At 40.7% G+C, this 13,403-nt stretch overlaps 1 protein-coding gene across 5 annotated transcripts in view; it reads right to left on the bottom strand.

Moving 5' to 3' along the window:
- Positions 1-13,403, bottom strand: part of NELL1 (neural EGFL like 1) — a 275,070-nt gene that overhangs the window by 230,755 nt on the left and 30,912 nt on the right. For all 5 annotated transcript variants that reach the window (XM_058025608.1, XM_058025606.1, XM_058025607.1 and 2 more), the window contains exon 4: positions 5,610-5,780. In XM_058025608.1, the coding sequence (XP_057881591.1) occupies positions 5,610-5,780 (171 nt within the window). The remainder of the gene's footprint in view (positions 1-5,609; positions 5,781-13,403) is intronic.

Here is a 13,403-nt window from a genome sequence, read left to right as displayed (position 1 = left end):
TCCTGACAGCAGCAGCGGCAGGAGCAGCTCCCACAAGGAGCCCAAAGCAGATTCCATGCTGAGCAGGAGCTTGTGAGGCTTCTCTGCTGAAGCTCAGTGCCCAGGTACCTGTGCAGGTGATTTCTGCCTCCTGGGGGTGGCCAAAGGGTCTAAGACAGGTAGGAACAGATAACAGATGTGGATTGGGATTGTTACCTTTTTTTCCTCTAGTACTTTTTCAGCACTTTCATAAATACTCATGCATTCTCACAAATCTCTCAATGCAGTATACAAAGGAGTTCAAATTATTTTGGGGGGATTAAAAATAAATTTTCATCGTAATTGAGGGCTGGATTAAAACAGATGATTCAGTCTTTGGTCACACCCATGCCACCATTCTGCTGATGCACTAGCTATTCAGTGAAAAACCCTAGCTATTTAAAAGCTCCTTTAAAAAGAAAATAATGCTGACTGTATCCTCAACATTTCCTTGCAGCTAACTGCAGTACTGTGATGATAGAGACTGATGGCAGCTGATGCGGTGTGCCAGCTGCAGATCTCCCTCATGCTAAGCAATTCACAGCCTTTCTGCCAAACAAAAGAAAAACCTCGTGGGTGACAATGAACCAGCCCACAACACCACAGTTCTGAAGCTGGGGGCACCCATGATGCACAATTACACCACTCTGCCCAAGTTACCATTTCTCTGACAGCTTTTGCTACAGCAGAGAAGAGAGCAGAGAAGCAATCTGGGTCACAAACTCATATTCAAATAGTGAGACTAAATTACCTAGCTGCACAGCACTGTCACCACACCATTTTCTCTCTCAAGAGAAAGTGTTTTACAGTAACTAAAGCGGCAAATCCCTCTTTTAAATACATCCCTTAACCTTCTTTAAATTTATTACACCTTAATTAAAGTCACAGAACTTCGTTTAGATCAGTTGAAAACCTCAGGTTGGCAGCCAGAATATCTAATTTATAAGAACTCGGACGTCTTGGATTCCCATCTTTGGAGGATGTTACTTTAATTTATTTATTTTTCCAATTAAAAAGTTCTCACTGCTCATGCATTTTTTATTCCCTAATGCGCTGTTCTAACATAAAAGAAGCAGACAACATGTTTTTTCAGTTGGAGACTACTTCCAAGCCTGCTCCAGTTCTATAATCTATTCTCTTATGCTCTTACCAACCCCCTCCATCAAACAGCTAAGATATCCATCAAAAACACAGGCTGTATTCACAGCAAAAGGCACTCCAGCACAGATTTTCACTGGAAGAACATTAATTTTTTCATCAAAACACCTTTCTCTCCCTTGTATGTCCACAGAGTTCAAGTAAAGGAAGATGGATATTGTTTGAATAGGTGAGTACCTTTGTAGCAATATGGCTGATGATAAATAAAACAAAAAACAAGAATAAATAAAATACTTTTCAGGCTTACCCCTCCAGATTAATCAGCTACACTGAGAACAACTTAGAATTTCTATTTTCCAAATAGATTTTCAAGAAATAAATTTTGATACAGTACCTGCCACCTCCTAAATTGTAGGTTCCATGCTATTCCCTCACTCTTCTCAACACCATTAAATGCAACATATTTCTGTGCTGTTTCTGCCACAGGGGACAAACATCTCAGTGGACAGTCAGGTGCCATGGGAAACTATACAGACTCTACAGCTAAAATTCCAGAGAAAACAAACATCAGATATTGCAGGATTTGACAGCCTCTTGAGGTTGCAAATCTCCTGACAGAACAGGTATGAACAGAGGGAACAGAGGCCCAAGCTGAGAAAAAGCATGGCAGAGTTAATTTGATCATACTCACATTAATAGAAATATCTATTAGTACTACTGGTTATTTAAGGACAATGATGCAGTTGCTCTAGCTGAATCAAACATTCACCAGAAAATCCTTGACAACCCCTTTTTGCCTAGAGCAGGGAAGCACAGATCCTACCAAAGGCAGCAAAGTTAATTTCCATGTCACTTTGAGCACAGGTTTTACTTGTGCATCAGTAGGACATTCATAATTAATGCAGTCTTTTCATTTTTCTAAGCCTTCAGAACCTTACTAGACTGTGAAATGCATGTTAGCGAGGGCACCCACGGCTTCTCTTGTCAGTTTTCTGAGACATCCCTGGCTAGCACAGAAGCTCTTCAAGTCAGTCAGGAGAGTCCAGTGATGCTCAGCAGGTTTGTAGCCTGGACTCCAAGGTATCTTTTTTCTGTCCCATGGAAATGGGCTGAGAAATCTGGGGCTGTTCAGCCTTGGGAAAGCTCCTCGCTCAGATGACCTTCCAGCACCTTCCAGTTCCTAAAGGGGCCACAAGAGAACTGGAGAGGGACTTTGGACAAGGAAACAAAGTGACAGGACAAGGGAAAATGGCTTCAGATCAAAGTGAGGTGGGTTTAGATTAGATAAATAAGAAAAAATTATTCACTGTGAGGAGCTGTGGCTGCCCCATCCATGAAGTGTTAAGGCCAGCCTGGATGGGGCTTGGAGCCACCTGGGACAGTGGAAGGTGTCCCTGCCCATGGCAGGGGGTTGGAACAAGACCATCTTTAAAGGCCCTTCCAACCCAAACCATTCTATGATTTCTGAGCCAGCAGTCCCCAAGCCCTAACATCAAACTCAGCTGCAATTCCCACTCCTTGTTCTTGAAGGGGCACTAAAAGGAGCCAGTGAGAAACAGCAGGAGCTGATTTCAAAAGGAGCTGTACTTGGGCAAATAAACCTCCTTTGATACACATGCTTCCCCCTCCACATGACATCTCATTAGAACAGGGACAACTGCACTGTTTTAAAGGTGATGCTTTAAAGCACTACAGGTCTTTGCTATTTCCCAAGTACTTTTTTCCCTAGCCTACCAAGGTCTGAAAAACAAAGCTGGCTTTGAATTGAATCCAAAAGATAATCAAGTACAAATGTCAAAGCAATTTCACAAATCAGAGTAATGTGGGTGATAGGGCTGGGAAGTGGAAAAGGAGATTTGACTATCTGTTTACAAATTAAAGGCTTCTTCTCCAATGCTTTCTGATCAGCTGCAGTTCTTGGAGGCCAGAGTATCACAGTATGAATCCAGTAGCAGAACTAGGATGTGACTGGATATTTTTCCCAATGCAAACACTTGCAATGCACTCTGAGGTACAGATTAACTTAGGTAACACTGCATTCACAAATCCTTTGCTCACAATAGCCTTCCAAATATATAACACATTACCACAGTCCTAAACAAAAGAAATAATACATTTATGCAAATTCAGCCAAGTCTGTAAGGAAACCATGATGCCATCCCCTAAAGAAATACAAGTCATTAATTCTGGCAGTCAGGTTTTGTTTTCCCTTTTTGTTTTGCTGGCAAACAAAGTAAACAAAAAGCTGAGAGCTTTAACTAGATAGGTACACAGGAAGCTAAATTCTTGTTCTGATGACTGAAACCTCTGCAGGAGGTGGGACAGGTGAATATACTGACTGCACTCATATCCTGGTTCCTCCTGTTCATTCGAGTCTGCAAATGCATCACTTCTCATTGTGAACCAGCCTAAACCAGTGACATTTACAGGGAGAGTCCACAGCTCTTCGCATGGGACTGGGCTCACACTTCCAGCTGAGCTTCCCTAACACTAACATGAAGAAGGCTGAGGGTTTCCAGTACTGCTCAGAAGTACCCCCATTGACTTGCTCTTCATTTTCAAAGCTTTGACATTTATTGCACTGTCATAAGAAAATGCCATGATAAAAAAGATGTTGACTCCTTTTCTGAGTGCAAATATAAAGGGTTTTAAGATTAAATCAAAGTAACACCCACATTCACAAAATTCTCTAATTAATTGAACAGTGATGCTTCAGCTGACTCAGGAACTTAGAATTCCTGGCTTTTTCCCCTATCTCATTTAAACTTCCACTATGATCTGTCCTCAAGTCATGCTTTCAGAACTATTTCCATTACTCTTCCACAGGAGTTGTCATAAAGCACCACAATACATAAAATACACCACAGTGCACAGCCAAACACAGACACCTTGGTATGGATTTATGCTGGGAGCAACCTGAGGATGTAGCACCTTTAAGGGACATGGGTGGATGGATCAGCCCTGTTTAGGGCTACCTGACAGAGATGGCTGGACACATTTGTCACCTCATATGACAGCACAGCTCACTCCATAATTGTATTTATCTATTTGTGCTTGTTACTGTAAAGAAAATCAGGTCACAACCATGACTCTCTGCAGTTCTCCTGTCCCTGGAAAGAATTCTGCACCAGTCATTTTGCATTGTCTTAATTTTAAATGCTGTACAAGAAAGCAGCCAGCTAAACAATCTGCTAAAAAGGGTCTTCTCAAAACCCATTTGCTGTTTAAAAAAAAAAAAAAATCAAAGTAGATAACAAAAAACCTGTCCCAAAACCCAGTATATATCAATAAACAAAGAAAAAAAGCATTCTGTTGAAAGCAAAGAAATAGTATAACAGATAAATAATGGGAATATAAATAAATCAAATGACTGAAATTAAGAGAATCTTTGCAAACTGTAGATTTCATGCCTCAATGAACTTAAAATTACTCTCAGCATTTAATTGCTTCTAAGGTCCAAATAAGGTCCAATAAGAAACACTCCTTCAGATTAGATTTTTCAGTAGTTAATGGAGTTGCAGAAAATGGTTGTAACATCCTCTCAAAACAGGATCTCATAATTACTTGGGTCAAACTTCAAACTCTTTCAAATGTTCCTTTAACTCCTATAATACTCATCTAGCTTTTTTCTGCCTGTCTTTACAAAATGAAGACTTCCAAAAACATATCTGCTATTATAACCCAATCATTTTATGTGCCATGATCCCAAAATGCATATGCTGATCCTCTCACTGAATGTGAAGGGTTTTTTTCCCCCTTCATTTTGGTGCAATAAGATACAACAGTAATGGTTTGTTTTCCTCATTCATAAAGACTATCATCAAATCCCAATTTCAAGCTCTCTGAATTTCTTCCCCATCAGTTGCTAAGTCTGAAGCCTACAATACGTTGTGAGATCAAGTCCCAAGGCAAGAGAGATTCTAGGTTTGCTGATTTTCATTCTCTGAAATCCTGGCCATATGCCATCTCACAGCCTCCACAACTTCTAATGGAAAAGACAGAATATCCTTCAGAAAACAAAAAACTCTGGTTCCAGTCATGCAAAAAGAAGCTTCCAGGTTTCTCAGAAGTTTCCAAATGCAGCAGCACATGGAAAAATCAGTAAAAGCTACATTGTCTGATTATGCAAAAGAAAATTAAAGTGTTTCTGATGCATCTATCTATCCTTCAGGCTCTCAGGTATGCTGAGTGAAGCAGCTCACAACAGAACAGACTGCACACCCATCCATCACACTTAAATGCAATCACTGGCAAACATAACTGCTCAGCTACTGCCTAAACTACAGAGATGCATTTAATACTCCCCCATCAGCAATCAACCTTTTCCACATTTGTTCATAATCACAATGAATTGTTCCATTTTAATACTTTGTTTTCCTTCTCTTATCCCACGGCAGTTTAGCATGCTTCTGAATGAGACATTTTCCAATTAGATTCCCATAACTAGAGATTACTTTTCAAAGAATTCCAGATGACAGAAAGTGTTTGCTTACCTGTTGCAGTCCACGTGGAGCAGCAGGTGGGAAGCACTGAGGGACACAGCGATCCTGTGCCACTGCCCATCTGCCAGGCGGTAGGGGAACACCTCTGTCCTCATCTTCCCGTGGAACCTGTAGTGGTACCTGATCTCATCCCGCAGGCCACTGCTCTCCAGCTCAAAATAGCTGCATTGAAAACATGGAGAATCAGTTCCACTTCTGGGAAGTGCCCTCTGAAAGAGACTGTCGCTTTCTTCTGAACTGGTAAGGCTTCTTTAAACAAATACCACAATCTAAAGAGGTTACTCAGCATGCAGTAGCTACTAATTAATTTTTTTTTAAAGGAGCAGAGAGACAAGGCCATACATTCAGAGCATACAAAACCAGCAATACTAATTACTGAAAACAGCTCCAAGTACCACTTGTTAGCCAAGGAAACTGAAGTCTTCTTTTCACCCATAGAAAAGTACAAGAAACCAAGCCTTATTCTTTTCACCAAAATATTTTGTATGCCTGCAGGCTTTGAAAGAAATGAAAAATAAAGAACGGTACATATATCACTACCACAAACAAATAAAAAGCCATTAAGGTAAGAAACCACCAGGTAATCATTAAATTTGTATTTACTACTTGCAAATCCAGTTAAAAAACAGCAACTGTTTATTTTTAGGACTCCCCTACATGCAATTGTGCTTAACTCATTTTCTGACTTTTATTGTTACTGCCGTGATCGTTCAGCTTTACAAGGAAAGGACAAAACCTCTTGGCTGGATTAGGTGTCTCCACATCAGGCACAAACCATCCAAGAATCAAAACCTTCTCAGAGCTGTCAGACTCACAGGAGGGCTAATGAAGTGTGGGGTTATTAATTGGCTTCACAGGGACGTGGGGGGAGCCAGTTCTTTCTCCAGGATGAATTTATACACTGACAGTATAAATAGTGAAGTCTTCTCTTGGACTTCCCCAAGTATTTGCATCATAGGAAATCTTTTTCCTGCTAAAATGAAGCTGTGTCTATAGAAACAGGTGATGCAGACCTCCTTCCATGGTAGAAATAGCTCTACAAGAAAGTGAAGATGTCAGATTGTCCAGACAGTCCTTTGCCCCATCTGCCTCCACAGTGTTTTGTTTTTCCCTGTTGGCCAGCACCAATTTAACATGGCATTTGAGAGATAGGTGCTGATTTGGGGTAGGATGGGAAAAATTACAGTAACGAAATCCACTGCCAAAAAATAAATGTAACACAAACCAATAAATATTGGAGTGCCAATTTTCATTTTCCCACAAGCCTTTCACAGACTGCTTGGCCCTACCAGCCTGTGTGTACAAGCATTACACGGGGGCTGTGCACTTCTTCAAGATTAGATCTTACCAGTGAAGCTGAGGGTTTCCAACATAACTGGGAAACAGAGTTTCTTGGGAGGAAACTTAGGTGATAAAACACACGTGCAAGACATGACAACAGGCTGGGAAGGGGAACACAAAGACAGTAAGTCTTCACCAAATGTGAAATTCAAGCCCTCCTCCATACTGCCTTGTCATTGTATTTTCCATGCAACATAAAAGCATTATTGGGTCATATGAATCAAAGGCTCGAGTGACAAAGTAAAACACACAAGGAGGTAAAGGTAAAACCAATGCTGAATAAAAACACAGCAGGCATAGGTAGCAACAAAATGCATGCAGTACAGAGTGGAGAAAAAGGCTGCTGTTGTGAAAGAATGGTACAAGGACAGCAGAAAAGGAGGGGGTTTCTAAATACTAGAGCAGAATGTTGATTAACTACAGCCAACACCCATTAAAATACCTAAATTACATTCACAGGAAATCTGGGGAAGATTTACTATTTTGATGCTCAGTAACAACATAGCCAATGTGCAGAAGATGCTGCTGCTGGTGTTCCCAAGCAAGAAAAGCACTATAAAAGTACTGTCAGTGATGTCATACTTAAACATTTTGTAATTTCTATCTGCTGTCACAGCACAAAAGGAAGTGAGACAGGAAACTGAAAAAAAATTAAAATGAGGGAGAAGTACAAAACATTCACACACAAAGTATTTGTATGTATATACATAGAGATATATGGTTGATCACAGAGGCTTAAGAGCCCAAAAACAAGACAATCTCCTGTTGCAGGAAGCAAATTGCTTCCTGAGGTCATTCTTCATAATCTCCAACAGCCACAGAGCTGATCACTCACCACACAATGATTTCTTTGTTAATGTAAAGGAAACAGTGCAGCCCTGGAAAGGTCAGTCAGATACTGCACTTAATCACATCAGTGCTCTATTATTTGTACAGCACAGGGAATTGCAAAGCTTCTCACCTGACAAGCTTTAGTGTCAATAGTTAGCTCAGGACTGAGAGCAGCTTGTTGCTTAGGAATCGAGCTTGTTGTCAGCCTCCTGACTAATTTATATAGTACAGAACAGATTACTTAAAATTTCATGTAATAGCTAGTGCTAACATTTTTATATATGTACACCTAATGCTGGAAGTGCCACGGGACTGTATTAAACACCATGGTTTAGCTCTTCAGTGGCAGGAAAAGGAAGGTGACAGTAGACAAATTCTGCACCTATTCTTCACTAGCCTTCAACAAGTGCAAATCACAAACAGTTACACTCAGAGAGACATCAGTGAACAGCAGCCAACATAAGCCCAACAGCAGAAACCCCAACACATCTCTCTCTCTCTTGTATTTAAAAAACTAAAGCAATGCAAACCAACACTCTTGTGTTGATTTTTTTTTAAAGATGCAGAAATTCACACTGAGACCTTGATTACACAAACACTTCACGATGTTCTGGGTTCAGAAGTTGTCTTTTCTCTACCAGAAGTCATGTGCAAACAGTTTTCTCCTTTTTTTCCTCCTTCCACTAGGCTCAGGGGGAAAGAAGCCTCCTCCAAAGCAATGGCACAAAGGCCACCATTCACAGAGCACCTGCTCTGCTTCAGAGCTCTAATCTGCAAATTGGGGAATGGAAGACAAATGAGGGGAAAAACAAACTCAGGCAAGTAATCATCAACCGGTGAGAAAATAATTAGTAAACACAGAGGAAATAAATGGATTTTTTTTTTAATCACTATCTCATCTTCAACTTCAAATGTCATTGTACATTTTTTTATCCACGATAAAACAACAGATAGAAATGGGGAGGGAGCAAAATTAATAGAAGGTACCATAGAAGAGACAGGAAAACTGACTGATCTCTACCAGGTGTTTTGAAGGTACTTTCCAGTATTTTGTCAGGAATTACATGAAAACAGATGATTGGAATGAATCAGCGTTCCTGGAAAGACTGCAACACCTGGGACCATCTGAATATATGTATCATGGTTCAGTGTGAACTTCCAATGCTGCCATGAAATCCACACCAAAAGCCCAAGAAAGGTTCCTGAGAACTGTGACAATCTCTGATTGTGCATCACACCTGCACGCAGCCTGTGTCAGCCTGCCCCACAGTGAGGGCGCTGCCACCCTCCTCCAGACCTTTTTCAGAGAAAAAAGGTGTGACACAGTAATCTCCTTGTCAACTTCTTAGCACTGAGTGATGGTTCCTTGTGTTATTTGTTATTTCTCAGCAACAATTTATACTTTCATATATTTTAAATAAGGCGTGATCAGAAGTTAACATATATTTTGACAGATGAAATTCTCAGAACACACGTATTAAGAAAGCTTGATTTTTATGGAACAGCAATACAATTTGACCTTGGCTGAAATTCTCCCACTAGTAGAATTTCCCTGTTTGCTAAGCATGTAAATTACTGCTGGCTTCTTTCGTACAATTATAGAATTCAAATGCTTTTTATAGGTCTATCTGCAGTCTCTCATTCAAACCCCAATGTATAAGAGAAAAACACTGCTAAATTCAGACTGATTTTATGCACATCAAAAAAAGTTGGGATATTTTAAGGTCATACAATGTGCTTTCTGTGAAGGACAGTATTATTCCACAATTGATTCAAGATACTTTACAATTCTTTCTGCCAGTTTTTGCAATCCCTACGTACCTCACACAAAACTATTGTTTGGAGAGGATAAAGCTTGACACAGGTACGTTTAATGACAATTTTTTTCTTCCCCCTTTCTTTTAGTCACCACCACAGTGAATAAACTGTACATTTGACTGCTCATTTCACTTCCAGATCAGGAGAGAAAGGTACACTTTCAGTTGGAAACACCTCCTGTGGATGTAATGACCAAAAAATTGAAAATGGAAAATTCACTACCAACATTAGTAAGTGTGACTGTGTTTGCAGGGGTCTGAGGATGAGGGAAGAGATGAGCATCTGACTCCATGTTTCAGAAGGCTGATTTATTATTTTATTATATATATTATATTAAAACTATACTAAAAGAATAGAAGAAAGGATTTCATCAGAAGGCCAGCTAAGAATAGAAAAGAATGATAACAAAGCCTTGTGGCTTGGACAGAGAGTCCAAGCCAGCTGACTGTGATTGGCCATTAATTAGAAACAACCCCATGAGACCAATCACAGATGCACCTGTTGCATTCCACAGCAGCAGATAATCAATGTTTACATTTTGTTCCTGAGGCCTCTCAGTTTCTCAGGAGGAAAAATCCTAAGGAAAGGATTTTTCATAAAAGATGTCTGTGACAAATAGGAGTATGTACAAAACCTGAAGCAGAAAAGGCAAAGTATTTCTATAAAGTGAGTTGGCCTAACCCACCATCTGCATTAAAGAAACAGATTCACCTATTTACCATCTCAACCCACAGAAGAGATCTTACCCTGTGGCAAACACCACCACGTTTCATTCAGGGATTTCACTGCTGTTAGATGATGCAAGTGGCCAAAGGAAGGACAGCCCACAGACTATGGATCCCAAGGCAGGGCCCGACAAGAACTGTGGAATTGGTGTCCTCCAGAACATCCTTAGAGCACACAGCGCTTTATTTCCTGATCTTCACCAAGCACTGAAATATTGCACAATGAAGACAGCAGCACAATTGGGTAAGCAGATTAAATGCTCCTGTAAGAGCTCCAGGAACTAATGCAGAACTACTTTTTGCATTCAACTCTGGCAACCTTCCTCCTTATCACATTCCAACATAAATAAAGCAGAGTTATCATTCTGACTTTACAACTTCCATCATCCTTGATCAAGTGCCAAATGAAGCCCCACAGCCTCTTTCAAGGAGCAGCACCAGCGCTTAGAGCAGATGCTCTTACAGCTACTGAACAGATGTCCCAGGGCAAAGCAGCAGGCACAGATGGCAGCCCTGCAAATATGTACAAACTTGGGCTTGCCATCCAGTCAAAACACTGTGCATCTGCTTACCATTGTAAGGGAGAAGGTCACAAAGCCACAGGAGTTCAGGGATGGAAGCCCCATCCACCTCACACATGCTGCAGCAACACTATGATGTGGGGCCTCCCAAATGCTGGGGAAAAAAATCATTGCCATAAAAATCAGAGTGTTACTGCACAGAAACTTCTGGAAAATATCTGTGAGTCTGGCCAAGGCACAGCTTTTAATTTTTTTCAATAACAATGCAAATTCAGGAAAAGTCCAGAGACAGTCAGTTTGATGTCATCAGCTATAAACTGGAAATTCGGCAAGCTTTTGAAAAATCAGTATATTTGGACTTGTTTGTGCACATAGCTTTTTCATTTCACAATAGCATGGTGCTATTTCATGATAAAAATGGCTTCAGGCAAGGCTGTGCTTTAGCATCTTTTTAGAAACACTTCTTGATGTATTTAGAGACAGGCAAAAAATCTGCATGCATTATCACAGAGATCTCAGGATTTTCCATCTCCAGGGATTCTGTGATGAATCACAGACCATTACTCCTTTGGCCTTTTGCTGCTCCTCACCACCAAGGGAGTGCACAGTGGGGCACACTGTGCTGGGTGTGCCACGTGGCTCAGCCTGGACAGGGAAATAACTGAGATTTTGTTTTAGCATCCTCAGTGCAAAGCAAACCAGGCCAGGAGCACTGGGCTCTGTGCTGCAGATAAGCTGGCAGGCATGAGCCCAAGGCACTGCCCCTGCTGGTGATGAAGCCATGGTGAGAAAAAGCAGTGCCTCTGAAAGAAAAGATCCATCTCCTCACAGGAAAGGAAACACTCACTTTGCAGCTGTCACCGCAGCTCTGAGTGGATGCAAAACCAGAACAAGTTACACCTGCCAAGGCAAATATTTCAAATATTCCAGTCGCTTCCACGGGTGCTGTTCCTGTACCCTAGTTACTATGAAGTGACAGGGCACAATCCCAAGCTCTGAAGCATTAAGCATTGCGAAACACTGGATTTTGAAGAAATGCTCTTAACAGGCTCAAGCACACAGATCTACTCCTCTTGAGGAACAAGTCTGGTGCAGCAAGAGTCTTGTGTGCCATGACTGTCACTGCCACAGTGGCCCTGGATGGTGAGACAGGGAAGTGTCCCTAACATCCATACTTACAAAGCATTCAAAGCTGCTTTTTACAGCTGGTTTGAATAAAGACAGACCCAGAGGCTGCACAGCAAAACCATACCTGGCAAATGAAGCATTAAAGACTCACTGCTGTGGCAGAGATTGCACACTGATATCACCAAAGTCAGGCTGACATCAGGCAGCACAAAAGGTGTCATGAATAGAAGCACTGCCTGTGACAAAGAAATTGGTTGCTAAAATTCAGATTTACTTTCTACAAAGGGAAACACAAAAGCTGAATCCCATATATTGCATACCTACTCCATTCCAAAAGTATTCCTTCTGTGCAAGCAAATCCAAAATGTAATACTAAACACTTTCAAACCTCTCAAGTGAAAGTCTGAAAGTGCAACATCACCGTGCTACTGACTACCTAAATAAGGTTCTATGCTTTCATTTCAAGCAAAAAGAACTAAACTCAGTCAATTAAATGACTTTCTTTTTCTATTCAGGCCACTCTGAGGGACAAGAGTAATTGTGTTCTACCAGCTTAGCTTGAAACATTTAACAATAAAAACTCCTACACTGACATCTTCTATTAGTACAGAATATTTATTAACATTTTGTCTTTTGTTCTACCCATCTTATACATGGCAGCTGGGCATGCAAGCTGCAAGGCATGAAGCATCTATGATGTGTTTGTGTACCTGCAACTAGGCAGAGGTCACCCTAATACAAATTTACTTTCCTCTTTGATCAGATAAAGAAAAAAGTAACCCCAACATCTGCCTGCCAAGTAAAAGACAGCTGGAGTCAGAGCTGGTGCAAAGCAGCTACATATTTCCATGGCATGTGTTGTGAGGACTGACCTTCAGCATTTTTGTTTTCATTTTATATGTCTAAAAATCTACCTTCACCATGGCTGCAACCTGCCTACTGTCTGAAAAAAAAAAAAAAAAAAAAAAAAAAAAAAAAAAAAAAAAAAAAAAAAAGGCCTGGTTTCTCTCCTAGTCCTAATAAACCAAGCAGGAAGTTCCACGCTGCACCTAAAAATAGAGCAGCATGTTAGCAGGCTTCAAAGGTAGCCCAGCCAACAGGACAGAAAAGAGTCTGGCTGGAGTAAGCTGCAGTTACAACTCCTTAAATGTACCTCAAAAAACACCAGGAGGAATTGTTTTCTTACTAATGAGATCTGTCACCTGAGTAAAACTACTCAGTAGAAAAGTATTTGAAAACAAATTACTCCAATTGTGATGTCCCTAGAATAACGGTTCTTCCCTCTAATCTCTGAAATTCAGCAGCTCTTCAGTGATTTCTTGCATTATGACAAATTCCACACGTTTGGAATTTGTCAAACACAGAATATGCCAAAATCATCTTAGGCCTGGACTGGTCAGTATTCTTTAGACACTTTTATC

The sequence above is a fragment of the Melospiza georgiana genome, chromosome 6 (assembly GCF_028018845.1).
Source record: "Melospiza georgiana isolate bMelGeo1 chromosome 6, bMelGeo1.pri, whole genome shotgun sequence".
NCBI lineage: Eukaryota > Metazoa > Chordata > Aves > Passeriformes > Passerellidae > Melospiza > Melospiza georgiana.
Note: the sequence above shows the minus strand (reverse complement) of the source record. Positions and strands in the feature narration are given on the sequence as shown.